Here is an 18,608-nt window from a genome sequence, read left to right on the forward strand (position 1 = left end):
TGGTCCGTTTCCTGCCAGGACTCAAGCAGCAGCGGACTGACGCAACCGTTGCCCTGGCAACCGATTAGGCGTCACCACTCTCGCCTGCGAATTGATGAGTTCGCAGATCTTCCGGTAGGAGAGGAGGAGAGAGGAGACAAGGAGTTAAGGAGATAAGGAGGCAGCCGCTCCATGGAGCCTGGTTCATGAAACACAGCGACCCCGATGTCTGTCCCCGTGTGTCCGGGCCGCGTGTGTTCGTGCTGTAGCGGAGGAGCTGGACCAGAACAACACCGCTGCTAACGTTGCTAACGCTGCCCAGCGTCTGCAGCCAACATGGCAGAGGACGACAGCGACTGGGTCGTGGAGAGCATCGTGGGCTACCTGGGGAGCCCCGAGTGGGTCATCCCCGTCACGGATTTCATGGAAAACAAATGCACGGGTAAACAAAACGTACCTACTCGCCATGTTCACCCGAGCCGCACAGAAAAGCCTCCTGCACCGTTAGCGCGGTGGCTAAGCTAGCGCTAACTTGTGACTACGACGTATTTACATTTGTTATTGTCTAATAATTCAGCCGCTGGTCACTCAGTACTTTAATCAACAGGAAATGTGAATTTCAGGTCATATGTCTCCATATTTAGCCACAAAGCTCACAGGTCGCAGCACATGTAACGAGTCATATCACAGGAAGAGAAGATTACAAGTCAGGTAGAAACATTAGCCTTCAAACTGTGGAATAGTTTACAGAGAAGACCTCAGTGGAAATAACACTGATTATCTTTGAACAGATGCTTCAGATTTCTAACACTCGTTTTGCTCTGAATGCTTCATGTTTGTTTTGTGTGAATATCTTCTGTACTTCATTTGTTTATGACGCGTGATGTGTTGACTCCATCCTTTTATTTCACTTATTTAACACAAGTGTTTTATGTGTGTGCTGTCCTGAGCTACTGTGTTTATCGTGTGAGTTCAGATACAAGGATGAAATTAAGTTAAGAGTTAATATCTTGTTGATATCAAGAGATAAGAAAATACAACACGTAAAACACTCACAGTATAACACGTGAACAGACACTGTCTAAAACAAGTATAAACATATAATGTAATTATTAAAACGGTTTAATGTGTATTACAACATGCTAAAACTAAATAACTTATATCCGTTTATGTGCAGCTGTGTGAATGCCCTGACATTTACCGTCCTTCAGTGTGAAACACAACCATTACACTGATTCTTAATTCTGACACTGATGCTGATATAAAGCGAACACAACCACGTGTAATTTTCCGAACAGATTCTTTATACAGAATGAGTAGAAATTGAAGGCAAGTATTTGAACAAGAAGTGAGTTACGTGTGTGAGTTTTCCCATGAGTCTCGAGGAAAAGAAAATTAAACAAATGAACGTGTGTGTCATGTTGGAGGTGTTTTTCAAATGTCCCTCATGAGTATAGTCTCAATGATGAGCTACTAACATACGGATGTTCTTCATTCTTCAGTTTTTGATGACGAAGATGAAAATAAGTTATCATACACAGAAATTCATCAGCAGTATAAGAAGTTGGTGAGTACAAGTTGTTTGATTTGTCAAACATTGTAACTAGAAGTGAGCGTCTGTTTTCATGTATCGCTTTTTATTCGTAGGTGGAGAAGCTGTTAGAGAATTACATGCAGGAGGTTGGCATCAACGAGCAGCAGTTTCTGGATGCGTGCTCCTCTCCCTTTGCCAAGTCCAAAACTCTACAGGTATCCTCATACTCATTATTACCATTACTGGTTTCTGTTTCCCTCTAGGCAGATGTGTATTTTGCTAATCAATCAAAAAGTCTTATATGGCTAAACCAGACTATCAGAAATGGAGATTTGGATTTCATTACAATCAGGATACTTGGATGTTGTTATTTAAAACTAAGAGAAATAGTTTAAATCTGCAAATCATATAAAAATCTTTTGATTAAGATTAAGATTAATTTGATTAAAAAAGAGTTTTACACTCGTATTTAAAATGTTCAATTACATCTCATACTCCAACACGCAGTAAATTCAGTTTTTCTATTGTGATTTTGTCAGAAACAAATTGCGGAGCATGTCGGCATCTAGGACATAATGTATAATTCTGCTGCTCATGCTTTTCTCTGCCATGTCTTAATGCCATTAATTTATATTTTGGGTGAAGTGATTTTTGATTCTCTTGCGTTTTTGTTTTCTTTGTTCAGTCGGTTTTCCAGCCAGTTCTGGCCACAGATGACTTCCAAATGTTCCGCTCGCTGATGGTTCAGAAGAATATGGAACTACAACTTCAAGCCCTCAGGGTCATTAAAGAGAGAAATGGTAGACACATACACACAACCACACGCACAAACAGGAAAACATGACTGATATAGCTGCAAGTAATATGTCTGTGTATGTCTGTGTGTAGGGGCGCTTCCAGAGTGTCTGACTGATGGTGTGGATGTGATGACAGAGTTGCAGCAGCAAGAGATGAAAATCCTGCAAGAGGTTCTCAAGTAAGTCACTGATCCGCTTTGTCTCATTCTGTCTTTCTGTCTCTCTTTGACACACACATGCAGACACATACTTACTATAAACACCTTACTGGCTTTTATTTTCTTCCATATCCTGTAACCTAGATGAAGGACATTTGACAGGTTGAATCATTTCCATTATTCAAAGTTTGAATCAAGGAATTTTATGAGTTTTGTAAGATCTGAGTTTTCTCTCTTTTATACTGTTCTGATACATTTTCTTTAGGCGCCCATTGCCTGTATGCGCACGGCTTTTCTTGATGCTCCTGCCGCTGCTCTCTAATGGGATTTTGCTGGTGGCAGCCTCACCAAGTAGAACACATTGAGTCTAATGGGGACGCAGTTAAGCTCCTTAGGGTCCAGCTAATTTAGGTTAGAGAGACTAACACTTAACAAGCAACTGAGAAAATAGTAATTTTAACCCTTTGTCTTACCACCAGACCCCCACAGGTTTGATCTGAAAATCAGCTCAGAGAGACTTTGACACCAACACATTCTTTTTGTGTTTGCTTGTTGTTTTCTGAGATACATTTTCTGAAAAGCTATGCTTTTGTGCAACTTTCCTACAAGCAGCCAATTGCACCATGACGGAATAGTTTTCCTTAGTCCCTGATTGCAACTTTCATCCCACCATGACACTCGTAAATGTTTTCTGTGATGGATCTGAATCACAGCCAAGTCTGCAAGTTGATTTTCATTCTTCACTGACATGAAATCAAGTGGTTTGAAAAGTTGTTCTGACACTCATATTCTTTTAGAGCACAGGTTTAGAGCTGCTACTGAAAAGACTCAAATGCAACTATACTTGTCACATATTTGTCTTGCTGTGAGAAAAGACGAATCATAAAGCCACTGAGAATGTGAATCTTAAATTTTGTAATTTGTTTCATGAAACATTTGTCATATCGAGAAACTTCTCTCTTTTTTACCTGGTCTCTCCCTCTATCTGTACCGACTGGTAAATGCTTTACGGAAATCACCTCTAAGGCAATTAAAGCTGTTAAATAAATCAATTAAAGGATTCGTGTGTGGTGCCTGGGGTGAGCAAGCTGGGGCAAAGTGTGGCCCCTAAAGGAAATCCCTGACGTTCTTGTCTTATTCTAGTATCTAGTTCATTTGAGCCAAAGGTTAACTGAACAATGGAACCTGCTTAACATTAGATTTCCATGGCTATTATCATACCTGGGCTCCTAAACATACCCTGAAACAGTCTAAAGGGGCCCTTGAATGCTCTGTTGTGGAATATTTCTGTTTCAGCCTTTGCCAATGAAATGACTTTTGCTTGAAGTGATTTACATGTAACCCTGAAACAACTGTAAAGTTGAACAGCAGTGCAAAAAAGACTTTATTTTTCTCTCTTGCTACCCTGATCTCAGAAAATCAAAAGAGGAGTATGAAGAGCAAATGTCCAGGAGGCTGCTGTTCAAGGAAGGCGTGGGTTCCACCTCCAGCAACTGCTCTGATATGCCAATGGCAGAGAGCGACAGAGCCCAGAATACCACCTCTGCTCCCAGCCAGCAACGCACCAATGCCAAGGTAAGACATCATGAGCTGCGTTTGCCAAATCAGATCAAGATCTGTCGTCCAGCCAAACTGCAGGACCTCATGTAAACCCTGTGATTCTGCACTGCACACAAAACCTTTCATTGGTTTTCGTGTGGTGCCTGATGCTACCAATGCAAAATTATATTGCCCTTTAAAGTCCCTTGTCATTTAATGTGACACTTTCTCTAATGCGGTATTCATTTCATGCTAAGGCTAAAGCTGAAGGGAACGGTGACAGCAGCAGCAGCAGTAATGGTCACCTCGCCCCACTAGTGAACGGAAACACTGCCACTGAATTTAATCGGGTAACTGTATCATCCATGTGGTGTCATTTAAATCAGTTTTCTGCCCAATCTGAGGATGCACTGATACCGTTTCACAGCAGTAAAACTGAGTATATTTGAATTGGGTAGAAAATGAAGTTCTTTTTATAAGATTTTCTTGGCCTGGTGCTCTGGCATCGGTATGACACTCAAACCCAAGGTATCAGTGCATCCTGTGGACAGGAAACTGTTTGATAGCCTCTGTAGTAAGTTGGTTATGTAGTAGCTTTGTAGTATGAAAGCCTCTAAATTAGGTTACACGTAATGAATAAATGGATTAAAACTGTTTGCTGCAGGGGGACTGGAACATAATGTATCTTACCTGCTGTTAAAGCAGACAGAGAATCAGGTCAGTTTGAGAGGTCCAACATCTGAGGACTGTAGATTATGTTTTAGTTTCTATTTTACAGCATTAGTATTTTTGCAGTAGTGGGCTAAATGTAATGCAAAGTTTTTTGTCGTAGGTGCAACATGTAGTAACGCCAATGGATCCTTGTGTCCAGGTCAACGGCAACCCTGTCAGAAAAGACGAGAGGAAGACAACTGACCCCGGAGGTGGAGATGAAAAAGGTTCAGCCAAGGGCAGGTCCAAACTCATACCAGGTAAATCAAAAAAAAGGTTAACTCCTAAAACGTCTTCTTTTGTTTTATTAAAAGTCCCCACCACACTTAACTGGTTTACTACTTTTATTTTTATCTTGGTAAAACCTTGATTTAATTGAAGTTACAGTTTTCAAAACCTCTGAAGGAAAGTGTGGCTTAAAGGCATTAACTTATTTTAACTGTGATGTCATTTACTGACCAACCTGAGAGAGTTAAAAGTTACCAAACTAATTTAAAACCTGTGTGTTCAGATTGTAGCAGTAACAGTGTGGAGTCCAGAGTCCTTCCAGCAGTGAGAGCTCCAGTAAAGTCTGGCGAGCCCTCCGTCAGCAGCCTTCCTCGGACCACAGAGCAGAGCAGCAGCAGGAGCCAGACTGCAGCCGAAACGTGTCTGGAGGAGGCACATAGGGAGGCTGGCTTCTCTAAGCCATTTACTGTGAGTCTGTGAGCCTGTGCACCATCTGTGAGGTGCCGTGTGTAACATGTCATTCATTTTGTGAGAGTTACACGTGTTCAAGTCGTGCACTGAACTCTGGAGATCTCCAGGAGTTTCTCCAGAGGATGCGTGTGTGAGAATGGGAATGTCAGAGTGACTTCCTCCACCTGGCCTCAGAGTATAAAGTCCGCAGAAAGTCTGAAGTAGCCGATGAGCGAGCTGCAGAATTCACTGTGAGCAAGTTTTTGTGGGGGCGGGTTGATGAAGCTTCTAACGAGCGACAACTTAAGGAAAACAAATATCTTCACATTAAAAGGCCGAACCACAAGAAGAATACACCAACCAAGAATCTGTGTCTGTAAACAAAATCACATGATCTCTGCAGCAGAGATATGTCACATCCTGCCTCCTCCTGCAGCACCACCCCCTCACCTGAACCCTGCAGAGAATTTGTTACTGTTGTGAATGTGTCTGAGCAGAGAACTTCCTGCTGAAGTTTTCTTGTGTGAAAGGCAAACTAGACAAAAATCCAGACCCAATATTCCAGAGATCCTCCACAGGACATGTCTTAAAATGGCTTAAATGAGCTTAAAGCAGCACTTTGCAACTTCTTTAACATTAAACATTCAGTTCCTCTTCAACAGAGTTTGATGGTTGACTGCGTAGAATTCAACACGCTTGCGTATGGATGCTCTAAGTCGCTGGTGCACTTTGTACCCTCTTCCCTGCAGGAGTTGTCAGCGTCACAGCAGGAGCAGCTCCAGCAGAGGGCAGCATATCTGTGTCAGCAGCGAGACAAGCTGCACGCGCTGAAGAAAGAGCAGCAGAAAACCAAGCAGACCACCACATCAGAGCAGGCACCCACACCAGCACCCACACCAGCACCCACCACCACCCCGGTAAATACAGCCCGTTCCTTCTGTTTACCTCCTTCCACAAAAAAAATTCACATTTTCTCCTCTAGGTGTCTCTCATGTTATCGTGATGAACCATATGCTGCAACAATGGATTTTTCTTCACATCTAAACTAACCTCTCTTTGGAACAGTGTGCTGAATTATCCTTAATAATTTGAAGCCACTGTATTTTGTATAATTTTGTTTTCCTGGAGACATTTGATGATAAAGGGAAACAAATACAAAATAATATTATCCATCCAATGTGTGAGGGCTCTTTCATGCTGTAGCTTTAACATTTAATTTGACACTGGCTGTCAGTTGTGCCTCAGTTATCACATTCTAATGAGATTGTTCCAGGAACTAACGATTTACATAAATGTAGTAGTAATTTAAATCCTCATAGTTTCATATTTTTTACTTTAAGTTCTCATTCTATTGTTGATTTTACCCAGTTCGTGACATTTTTCTCCTTATTTCTCTTTTTCTTCCTTCTGACTCATTTATTTATTTATTCCTGTTCTTCACTTCCCTCCGTCTGTGTCTGGCCTGTCAGGAGGCAGTGGGGCAGTCCCAGAGGAATGGGGCCTGTACCCCTCCTCTTCCTCCGCCTACTCCTGCACAGCACTCTGCTAACTCGTCCAGACAGAAGGTGATCCGTCAGCTGCATCTGCCGGACGTGAACACGTGTAGTCGTTCATGGCTGATGTGTTGTGTGTGTGTGATTGTGTGTGTGTGTGTGTGGTTCCTTCTTCCCTTTGTTCCTATTGTCCTCAGAAAACCTCACCTAAAGTCCTCCATCACCATTTCTCAAGCACGGAGAAGGACTTGTTTGCAGTCTGTGCTCTTTTCACTTGGCTTAAAAGTTCAATTTAAGCCCCAAAGTGAAGAGAATGAAGTTTTATTTACTGAAATTACTAACCCCACTAAGAAAAGACATTGGGTACGATGAGGTGGTTAAAATGAAACTGAGAATTTTAGGTGTGTGTGGCATAGCTACATTTTCAAACCCAGCTCGTTTCATATGCTTCTCCAGTTTGTACACATTTTAGTAACCTTCTCGCTGCTTTTTCTACCCTTCAACATTTAGTTTTAAGCCGTGCTGGTTATTTATTATATCATCAGAAAGGGTGTTAACCCGTCTGCCTGGTCTTTTAACACAGGAAATATCTGCTGAGGAGAGGAAGAAGCTCCAGAAGAGAAAACATCTTGCCGACAAGCTGAAAGAGGAAGTGATAAAGAAATAACTTCCCACTCCAACTGTACTCCAGGGATCAAACACTTTGCAACCTTCGCTTTACCTCCGTCAGTCAGATAATTCACTCTACACAACACATTTCAAGATATTTCTGAAAGAGACTTCCAGAGTATGAGATCTTCCCTTCCCTGAGCTTTTCTCCGGGCAATCTACAGAGGAAACCTCCGCTCATACCAGGCCACACAAGTATTATACAATTGGTTAATTACAAATGTTTGACCAAGAGAGTTCGGAGAATATCACACACACACCGACTCAGTCGATGTTACCAGTGGAGAAGTCAGATTACTCTTATTTGACTTCTACTTTACTCGATGTACGAGGCCTGTGTCCAACACATCACTCCTCATTCAGCACAGAGGACGACATGAAATGTGTTCTGTTCAAACTGAATTGCAAAATTTACCCACTACATAATGTCCTCAAAACTATAATTGTATGCATTTGTCAAACGGGCGAGTTAATGTGCGAGAGGACTTCATTGAGAGTCCAGTGTCGAGGCGATGGTAGCATTAGCCACCACAGGTGTACAGTCTTGTTTCCCACTGTCGTTAGCTTCCCCACCGGGAACAGTCATATAGCTGAGAGCACAGTAGCAGCTCAGCCTGGTCAGAGGGCACCGTGCACAGTGTCACAATGAGCACACCGCCGCGTGTTCTTTAAGGGGTCAAGAGAACGGCGCCACGCTTTCTACTAGGAACGCCGTAATCTGCAGTCTTCACTTTAAGCAATCATGATGCAGTTTCTATGTAACGTTATCAGGTATGCTGTTTAATAAATCACATTTTATAGAAATAACCTCGACTCCAGATTTTGAATTTATAGAGACTGAAGCTACTCTGTTGTAATGAGGTTGTTTTTTTCATCTTTGTGGGAGAAGCCAATACATTTTGGTACAAATCTGGATCCAGGAATTTTTCTTAATTTTTGTTAACTTTGCCCGAGGGCGTTCAACATTTTGAAAAAAACAAAATCAGACATTTAGGGGACTGATATGTTGAGTATGTTTTTGGTGCAGATCCAAATAAAAATGTAGTTGTTTATTTAAACGTGGTTTCATAAGGGGACAGTTGTGCCTTGGTGGATCTGTGAACCTTTAGTTACTCTTGTGTTTGTAAATGGTGTTGGCAGCTTTTGGTCTCAGGACTTTACCTGAAACATTTTCCTAACTTACCTATATATTGTGTAGGTTACCTAAAAAAAATTAATTAAGGAATATTGGCAATATCCTAAGAAGACATGGGATTAAATGTATTCAGTTAAATTTGTGAGATTTGATCAGATACAAACATTTTGCCTCAAAATGAACATTTGAGAATCATTTAGAAAATGTAGCTCCAATGGCCAAATCGTGTCTAAAACAAAGCTCAATTCACAATTTCAGTGTCAGGGTCACATTTAATTTCAAAACTTATCAAATTCATACAAATGTTCAATAATGGTAGTAAATGCACTTAATACAAGTTCATCAAGGGAGCATGAACAGTCATATTGTTGGGCAACATGAACAGACAGGAGGAAAGAATTCACTGCTCACCTAAACGCACACTGGGAATAATCTTTTTACTCTGGGTTGTAGATTTAAGTTTGTGATCCAGCAGTTTTATCAAGACTGATTCCTCTCAGCAGCCTCTCAGCAAAAAGATATTCGACGCAAGAAATGCTTTTGACCCGACACTGAAATGCCTCATCGCCCTCCGGCTTTGTCAAACCCATATCTGAAAGGTGTCGGGAAAATTCTCCTCCTGAAGGACAGCTTGACTCTAACGCTGCATGGCATCGACTCTGGAGTTGAATCATCTTAATCATAACTAATAAAAACAGCTCATCCAGTCATGGAGTTTGGCGTAAAATTGTAAAATAAGAAGTTATTTTAATGTGCAGTGGTTTTTGTGGACAGGCCAAAGGAAGACAAACTGTGGAACTTAAATGAAAACTTGGATTGACCTGGACCTGAAAATTGTCGTCCTTCAAACTTGGATAAAAATCGCTCTTAACACACCAGAACCATCTCAGTGAAAGATGAGAAATGTGTGCGTCACAACGAGGCCGCTAAATTCTTCAATCCACTTAAAATACAAAATGTCAGACATCCTCGAAATGTTGGCTGCAAAAATGACTTTACTGCAGTTTAATACGTTATTTTTAAAACCAGCATTTTACATTGAATCAAATGTACTGGACTGAAAGGGCGAACAGTGACTCCACCTTTTTGTGCGACGACAACAAAAAAAATACACAGGTCAGGTAGGAGTCTCTCTCCCCTTTCAAAATCAGATCTAGGGCAAATGATTAAAAAGAAAAAAAAAACATCTGTACAGTACTGTTTAACAAAGTCATGAAATACAGGATCTCTGGCTAACGCAGTCCTGTATGCGAGACGCTGTGTTGTGTTCGGTGTGTGGGTGTGTGTGCCGTGGCCAAACAGACACCATGGCTTCTGAAGGTCTGAGTCCTGCTCCTCTGGGTCCGTTTTCATCCTGGTACATTTTTTTGTCGTTTGTTCCCTCCACTGTCTCTCCGTGTTTTGTTTCTTCAGTGTTGCCTGGATCCTTCTTGTCCCCAACAAGAGTGAATAGTTCTGTGGCAGGGGCGGCGCACACACTGCTTCCGCCAGTCAAGCTTTCTATAACTATAACGGCTAGTCCTGCTAGCCTGACTGGCCTCCTGAACAGTTCGCACACTGGCTGCTTGTGTTCTGGCTTCCTCTGTCTCTAGAGCTCACCGGTTCGGGTTCGAGAATGATGGAAGGGAGAGTTCAAATGAGGACGCACGCGTGAGGAGGGTTCCTGTGGGGTTGGTGTACTACCGCAGCTTCCTTGCCACTGTTGCTATAGCAACAGTGCAGAGTTGGGAACCGCCTTGGCACTGTGTCTCCCCCCCCCCCGCAGCCTCTCTGGTCAATGCGTAGGATGGTGGATTAGAAGGAGAAAGAAAGAAGTAGTTCAGAGAGAGGTGTGGACTGGGAGAACAGGGGAGTGTGGTGAAACAGAGGAGAAGTCAGGAGGAAGAAACAAGGTTTCAGGATCTCCTAGTGGAGGCTGTTGGTAAAAAGGAAGAGGTATAACTGACGGGCTTAAGGAACAGAGGGATCTGTCTTTGTTTCCAGTGAAGGAGAAACTCTCCATCTCCTCCCGCTGAGGAGGAAGAGGAGCAGAAATAGGGAGGGACTGGGTGAGGTGAGAGCTCATCTTTGCCCGTCTCCTCAGTGAGACTGACGGGTGGCGCAGGCAGGCCGAGGACCAATGAGACGACCAAAGGAGGGAAGATGGGAGGGACTCTGTGTCCACCCACCACAACCAAACAGAGGACAATTAGCCTTAAGAGCTCAGACGGGGCCGCTTCCTCGGAGACTGCTCTTCCTCCTCATCTTCTTCCTCGTCATCCTCATCGTCTGGGTAGTCCACCAGACCAACCAGAGCGGTCTGAGAGAAACAACAAAAAGACTCTTTAAGAGCTTGATGAAGGTATTTAGGTAGTAGTAGTAGAGACCACTGTTCCAAGTTGTTTGTAGTTTTCTTACAGCGCATTAATACCTGTATGGTAGAAACACCTTTCTTACCTTTAGTGTCTTTTTTAAATCTTTTGTGAATGTAAAAGGTCTGGCAGTAAAGAGAGCTGCTCCAAAAACAACATTGCGATGCCCTACACCTGCGTAAAATATAATATGAGCACAGTAATGTCTCATTTCACTAACTACTCTAGTGTGTACAGATGCATTACCTTAACTACTGGAGTGGCAGGAAGAGCAACTGTTTTGACAGACGAAGTTGAACTGTTGTTTGGAGTGACGGGTGGTGGTGAAGGTGGGATCACAGCAGCTTTCCCGTTGTTGTTGGCACCATTAGCTCCGTTGGCAGCACCTGCAGGAACAGACAGTGTGAACATCAGAAATGTACAAATGTGAGGAGAGTTTAAAAGATAATACAGTAATACCAGTGAAACGTACCTTTTTTGGCTTCCATGTATTTGCCGTAACTGTCTGAGAAGTCATCCTCCATCCTCTTCTCCACGGCCTCTCCATCGTCATCATCGTCGTCGTCATTGAACCACAACTCTTCATCCTCGTCCAACGACCGTGCATCTCTGCGATATCTATACAAGAAGAAATTGTTTAATGAAGTCTAGTTGTCTACAGAAAAGCATGTGGTAATGTTAGATAACTGCTAATCTGACTAAGCCTGGATACATGGACCTCTTCCTCTTGTTCAGACAGATTTCCATCTGTCCTGAGAAATGTCGGGCCAATCACAACCATTTGTCTAAAATACGTCACTGACAACTTTCAACAAATACATATTTTCATTGCCCTGGGCGACGTCACACGTTTCGTAGCTCTGATTGATTGTACGTAAATCCAATTTTTGGCCAGTGACAGTTGATCAGGCCCTTTGAAAAGTATGTTTTTGGTGATGCCAGCGGAGGTTTGACTTTGTGTCCAATCCATCTACTGACCTGTTGAGCCTCTGACTCAGCCGATCTTTTTCCTGCTCATATCGACCTTTCAAGCCTTTGAAAGTCTGGACGTACTCGATGGATTCGAGAGCTTTGTAGAAATTATCCACAATGTGAGCTATGAGAGATTTGATGTCCTCCTGGAAAGAGAAGAGATGGTAGAGATCACAAACAACCCACTGTCGGTGCCATGTTCAAACACGATGCAGAGCAAAACATCGTTCATTGGGGATTTGTGTGTTTGCTCACCACTTTAATGAACTCGAAGAGCTCTATGATGGCTGAGTTGAGGAGGTTGTATCGGGTGCCGTTGTCCAGCAGGGCATTAATGACAGGCTCAAACAGGTTCCCTTTGATGATGTAGCGGTTGTAGTACTCATCCTTCAGACCTATGATCCTGCGCATGAAACGCAGGGCACCTTGAACAAAAACAGCAGAAACCTTTGTAAAGTGAAGCCATGCTTGTATTTAACACAGCACAAAAATAAGATGTCGTCGATGATGTGAGGTTGAATGCACAGCTGAAAATAATGTCTGTTTACGACTGACAACTTTTAGAAGCAGCAGAAAGGTGTGTGCACTCACAAAGAGCGAGGAAGGTGTGCTTTGAGTTCATAAGCACCAGCACTCTCCTGAGAAGGTCTTTGTTCATGATGTATGTCTTGATGTGATAGGTGTGGTGCTCCACGCAGAAGGTGAGAAGCTCCAGGATCAGAGCCAGCAGCTGAGCTGTCTGGAAGTTGTCTACACAAAAACAACAAAGCTACTTTACACCAGAACATTACAGATACACAGCCCAATGCAGAAAGGACATGCACTTATGTTCCACAGTTGACATTAAATTATACTTTTTTTATATGCAAGCTATATATATTGTTATTTATAATAAAGTTTATCCCAGATTTTTCTATATTCAAGTCACCAATCTCAAACTTTTGCTCTGTCTGCAATTTTTCCAAAATTCCCATTACACACACTAAACAATAAAGGCAAAAATTCATATTTGTGTTATTCAATTCATTCTGTGAGTAATCATAGAAAATGCTATTACATCTTACTATCCAGCTTTAATAAACACACCCTCTCATAATAGCTAGAAACTCTGAAACTGTTTATTTGATGTACATCACAAACAACCTACTTTGAGTCTGTTTTTGATGAGTGCCGCTGATAAAACTGATGAGACCAAACTGAAATGCTACCATCTGACGAATAAGTTCCAGTCAACTCTGACATGGTTCATTTTAAGATAATTAACACTCACCTGGACAGACTGGGTTGATCTTCGTAGATCCCTCCTGCAGATCTGAAAAACACAGACAGAATAGTCATCAAATTCTCTATTGTCTTATTCCAAACATTCCAGTTTATCGCTGTCCAAATTACCTTTTGAGTTTTTGTCATGTGCAGTGTTGGCCAGCAGAGGAGCGGTGAGGACATGCATGCAGTACTTGTAGAAGAAGCTCAGAAATTCAGTCTTTTCCGTTTTCTAAAAGGAAAAGGGACAAGAAACGTGTTGATGTTGTGCTGTTAGGCAGAGCAAATGAGGTTTACAGTTTAAACAGCTGGCAACAATGTGTTTTGGAGGCACTGAGTTTTTCAACAGGAGAATACATTTGACAGTTACCCTACAAAGATTTGTCAGTAATAGTCTTTGTGTGCTTACTTCAGTTTGATAGGCATTCAACAAATAACCCTGACCATACTCTTCATACATATTTTTATAACTAATCTACATTAGAAGTTGCGTGCACATGTGCATGTTTTACATTTGTGGATGCAAGCATGTTCTCGGGGTCGATGAGCGTCCTGAGCAGACCCATCAGCTGGACAGCCCCTCCTAACTCAGGGTCGGAGTCACAGATCATCTGCTTGATGACAACATTTATCAGCAGAACGTCCTAGAAAAACACACAGAAGAAGATTCAGTCAAGATAATGTAGTTTTGTTACAATGGTGTATTCAGATTACAACACAAATTCAACAAAAACGTTTGATGACACTGTAAAATAAAATTTCTCCTTGAGGGATTAATAAAGTATCTCTCTATGCAAATTTAAGCTCGCTGGAAGGACACTCATTTCACAGAATGGTGATTCCATGTCAAACCACCATTAGCCTGTAAATAATGTTATTATACCCAACAACTAGTGCGAATCTGCTGCCTTGTATCTTCTTTGGTTTGAGGTATGTAATCCAGCTTTGACCAAACAACTCCACTGAATCGAAAAAGTACCAGTGAAGTAAAGATGCTTACATCATCTGTCTGCTGTGGTTCCTGCATGACAAACTCTCTGACCATGGAGGGGCTGAATTCCACCAGGTACGAGAAGATGTCTGTCGCTGCTGCTCTCACCTGCAGGTCATCCATTCCCTGAGCAGAAGAATGAATGGTGAGAGAAACATTCCAACAGTTTTTTACCCAACTGTGTATATATAAAATAGGAAAATATATATATATTTTCCTATAACATACCATGACTATTTCTAGAGCAGGTAAGATGCCCAGATTTGCCAGAGTTTTGAAGAAGGCGTCTCTGTTTTGTGGCTGCAACGTTTGGGAAAAAGCACAGAATTCCTTGACAAAATTCACCTGAAGACAAAGAAAGGAGAAGACAGTCATTTAGCATTTAATACATCAATGCAGGTGATATTTTTATCTAATTTCGTTATATATTAAAACACGGTCAAACATTAACATTTTACAAAATTTCATTGCAACAACTGACCAAGAGATTTTTGACTTACAAGCTCTCTCCTTTTACTGTCGTCCGTGGCTTCATCCGTGAGCTGTGCAAAGACCTCTGTTAGGAACTTCTCATCCTCCTAAGATACAGGAAAAACAAGTTTTGAACATCAAGACATCCAAAAAAAAAGACATTTTTAATATACAAGGAAAATGAAGGATGCCAAATAACACAGTATGCGTTTAATTTTTTGAGGCAACAGGAATTAAAAACAACACAGAAAACCATGCTTCTTAGAGAGAGCAACTTCACTTCTTGTTAGTCTTGAAACAATAACTGGATGTGATCTGTCTGGGATGTGGAATAATTGGATGGTAATGCATAGTTAACATCATGATAATGAACAAACTGAAAAATACTTAGGTAATAAAATAGACGTGATGTTTAGTATTTTCTCATTTTAATGGTCAGATCATCACAGTACAAAAGATAATGACACATCTCTCACTAAGCAGCCGTAAATCATGCGTATAAAAACCCAAATTCTGATAGAAAATCAGATATTCATTTATCATAGTGTTATTGTCTTGATCTACAGGGAGGGTCTGTACTCCGGCATTAGTCAAACAGATTTCAGTCTTTGGCAGCACAGTGGAAAATGAGGTACAAGTTAAAATACACCATAGATTCATCAAAATACTGTTAATGCAGAAGTGTTCAACTTCAAACCATTAGATGAGGGTTTGTTGATGGATGAATCCTTACCTGCAACATACTGACAATCTCCACCTTGTTGAAGAAGATGAAGGAGTTGAGTGTGGACATGAAGTTCTCCTCAAAAACGGATGGCGTGGGCAGAATGATGTCCTGGATGTACTGCACCCGGTAGGTCTGGTGGATCTTCTGTCGCAGCTCTGAGTCCGTGATAGGGATCACCTCCTTAAACTTTGCCGTCTTGGTCAAAAACTCCCGGTGGCGTTTAGGCTGAACCAGCGCTGGGTCATACTCAAGGCAGCCGACCACATCCATGATACAGTCGTCAGAGAACATCACCTCAAAGAGGGCCGCTTTGTTGAGGAACAAGACACCCCGGACAATCTCATAAAGGTGATGTAGGCCCTCTCTGTTGTCCAGGTCCTCACATACTCTGAAGAGTCCCAGGAGTTTCTTGATGTAGCCCTCACTCATCAGGGCCAAGGCGAGTTTCTCCCTCCGGATGGGTGAAGAGAGGACAGACGTAACCAGGTCAGCTATCTCCTCCAGTCGGCTTAGTTCGCATGGAGGGAGCTCCACCAGGTGGCTCGTCTCTGGGATCTCCTCAAAACGTTCCTCTTCTGACTCATCAATGGGATCCTGGGTGATGTCCAGGGCAGGGTCCTTGCCTTGAACCTGAGCATTAGAAAATTGGTAAAATAAAATGTATTAAACAAGGAGCATTAATGTGGAACCTCCTGCTAAAACAGAGTTGTTCTTACCTGACAAATCTTCTCCCATATCTCATCACAGCCAGCCTTCTCTTGGAAACTTAGGGCAAGGTCATAGTTATCTGCTTCTGACCAGACAATTAGCGTGTCCTGGAAAAAAGAGGAAACATCAGATTGTACACAATATGCTTATCAGCATAATCACAGGATACACTGCCGTATCCTCGCCTGCACTCTCACATGGAGGTTACATGCTCAAAACCAACACAAAGTGACACAAGCTCTTATTGAGCACACCTCAAGTCCTTCAAAACACAGAATGAGACCACCTTTTACAACAAGATGATAAGATTTGCCTAAGATCAGTTGTGTTCAATTATGTGACTTGTTTAGTCAACATTTTTCTGTAAATACTAACTACTTCCCACCAAGATTCCATTCAGATAGTGAATTTCCACTGTCTGCACTTTATCATTGGACCAGTAACAGTTCAGCAACAAGTCTACATGTTGAAACTATTAATAAAAAACGAAATGAATTGAACATAACAGAGAATTTTGATCCAACAGTTGTGCATGTGAATGCTTCTTTGGCCCACGGGGACTCAGATGATCTGTGTTACCTGTTGTTTCTGATATGCAGTGTTCGGGCTTATCTTCGACTCCAACAGTAGAGATCCTAAAACACAAAGATATGGGTACAATTACTTTACAGTTTGTTTAACTTTAACAGTTCTTTGAGGTAAAGGTCAATTCATGGTAACAGAGTAAATCTCGCGAAGTACACAGAAAATACCAGTGAGGCAGAAAAATGAAATTAACTTTACAATCGAGGAGAGTAATACCCCCATCAGCGGAGTCTAGAATTATATATTTTCTGGGGTCTCTGTATGAACACAGGACGGTTTACTATCCAGAGCAATAACAAGTTGGTGCGTTACAATCGAGACTTTGAGGCCCCACATGCTACTGAGATCCTGTAGCCTGCTCCACTAACGAGCTTGCTAGCACGAGCTAAACGGCTAATTAGAGGCTATTAGCTTCGGGAGAGGCTGACGCCGATAAGTAAAATAATCTAAAAGTGTTTGCTCACAACGCTACAGCACATTTAAAAAACAAACCCCAAGAAGTTGACCAAAGTGAATACAAGAGGAATTCTGGTCGAGCTAGCATGCTAACATTAGCCAACGTAACGTCAACGCGGCTATGCTAACAGGGAACTTACCGTCTGATTCGGCCCGAACTAACAACGAAATACCCTTTAGTCGCTCAACGAATGTGGACGAGACGTGGCCGGTGCCCCGGTCATCCCACTGCCGGTCTTCGTTTAGCGTGTACACTTTCACCCGCCGCCGAGTGTCCGACATGGTTAGCCGAGTCGGAGCTAGCAGGCTAGCTAGGCTGCTAACAAGCTATCACCTCACCCCGTCTGTTAGTGTTTTCCTACCCGCGACCTGTGAACGGTGTTTCCCGCATGTTACGGTTCACAGCAGCGGTGAAATGAACCTGTGGCTGTTTCATAAACGCATAACGCGCCCGACGTGAGGCGGCTCGACCGGAGGCTTCTTCTCCGAGTGTGAATTCGCGCAGAGCACAACAACTCCTGCGGCCTCCTCGCTAACGTCCACACTCCGCCATCTTGTAATCCGATCTTGTGTTCTTTTTCTTCCTCGACGTCAATCAAGCGCTGCGGGGTCTCCGCCCCCGAGCGTGACCAGCCAATGGGAGAGCCGCAGCGTCGCGGGCTCAACGCGCCACCCATAGGCGAAAGGTGGTAAGTGCAGCGGTCCCCTGCAGATGTGAGAGGAGGCAGATGCTGTTTCTTTAAGCTGTTTGTTTTTATTACGGCAGATCTTAACGTGTCGGAGTTATACTACCTAACTACTCACTCATTAATAAAGATAATGCACGTTTATTTGTAAAGAACCGTTCATGCACACACGCACAGATTCAAGTCGCTGCACAGGGACATCAGAGGACCACACACAGGCTAAATTAAAGGAGAAGATAAAATATGAATTGATCCACACACTGAGGAAATTCATCACTTAAAGGGATAGTTCACTGTAAAATAAAAATTCACTCATTATCGACTCACCACTATCCCGATGGAGGGGTGGGTGAAGTGTTTGAGTACACAAAACACATCTGGAGCCTCAGGGGTAAAATATGTGTTGCAGCCAAATCCAATACAATTAAAGTAAATGGTGATCAGTCTTCAAACGTAAAAAAACAACAGAAAGAAAAAATAAAATACCTCCATACTGCTGCTGCGATGTCATCCAAGTTTCTGTAAGCTCTGACATTCAAATTTGATTTGAATACGGTCATTTACACAATGTTTTTCACCTGAATGTCCTCTGTGATCCTCGTCAGCGAGTTCTCGTTTGCAAGTTCCGGCTGATGTCTTCACGTGGCTCTTGGGCAAAAGCATAGAGGAACGCAAATGTGAATGAGGCTCCAAAAAGAGGATCAC

The 18,608-nt window shown here is 42.4% G+C and overlaps 2 protein-coding genes across 8 annotated transcripts; one reads left to right on the plus strand and one right to left on the minus strand.

Annotated features, from left to right (window-relative positions):
* Window positions 1-73: 73 nt before the first annotated feature.
* cfap36 (cilia and flagella associated protein 36) lies at window positions 74-8,365 on the plus strand. 6 transcript variants are annotated; one of them, XM_069538811.1, is made up of 12 exons: window positions 74-421; window positions 1,482-1,546; window positions 1,627-1,728; window positions 2,199-2,313; window positions 2,402-2,489; window positions 3,884-4,043; window positions 4,265-4,357; window positions 4,879-4,978; window positions 5,230-5,414; window positions 6,146-6,313; window positions 6,866-6,961; window positions 7,473-7,697. In XM_069538811.1, the coding sequence occupies exons 1-12, from the start codon at window positions 316-318 to the stop codon at window positions 7,554-7,556; spliced, it is 1,362 nt and encodes a 453-aa protein (XP_069394912.1). In that variant the 5' UTR covers window positions 74-315; the 3' UTR covers window positions 7,557-7,697. The 6 variants fall into 6 exon arrangements, with proteins under 6 accessions (XP_069394912.1, XP_069394913.1, XP_019942953.2 ...); XM_069538812.1 differs by lacking the exon at window positions 6,866-6,961 and having other exon boundaries at window positions 7,473-8,365; XM_020087394.2 differs by lacking the exon at window positions 4,265-4,357 and having other exon boundaries at window positions 7,473-8,365.
* Window positions 8,366-8,945: 580 nt separating this feature from the next.
* ppp4r3b (protein phosphatase 4, regulatory subunit 3B) lies at window positions 8,946-18,443 on the minus strand. 2 transcript variants are annotated; one of them, XM_069538477.1, is made up of 16 exons: window positions 18,390-18,443; window positions 16,756-16,811; window positions 16,185-16,283; window positions 15,475-16,098; window positions 14,771-14,848; window positions 14,499-14,615; window positions 14,280-14,396; window positions 13,792-13,923; window positions 13,409-13,511; window positions 13,287-13,328; window positions 12,608-12,766; window positions 12,272-12,441; window positions 12,023-12,162; window positions 11,517-11,662; window positions 11,291-11,430; window positions 8,946-10,992 (listed from the first exon to the last, which is right to left on the minus strand). In XM_069538477.1, the coding sequence occupies exons 1-16, from the start codon at window positions 18,436-18,438 to the stop codon at window positions 10,888-10,890; spliced, it is 2,277 nt and encodes a 758-aa protein (XP_069394578.1). In that variant the 5' UTR covers window positions 18,439-18,443; the 3' UTR covers window positions 8,946-10,887. The 2 variants fall into 2 exon arrangements, with proteins under 2 accessions (XP_069394578.1, XP_019949287.1); XM_020093728.2 differs by lacking the exon at window positions 18,390-18,443 and adding an exon at window positions 17,358-17,802.
* Between the last annotated feature and the right edge of the window lie 165 nt (window positions 18,444-18,608).

The sequence above is a fragment of the Paralichthys olivaceus genome, chromosome 14, assembly GCF_024713975.1.
Source record: "Paralichthys olivaceus isolate ysfri-2021 chromosome 14, ASM2471397v2, whole genome shotgun sequence".
NCBI classification, from domain to species: domain Eukaryota; kingdom Metazoa; phylum Chordata; class Actinopteri; order Pleuronectiformes; family Paralichthyidae; genus Paralichthys; species Paralichthys olivaceus.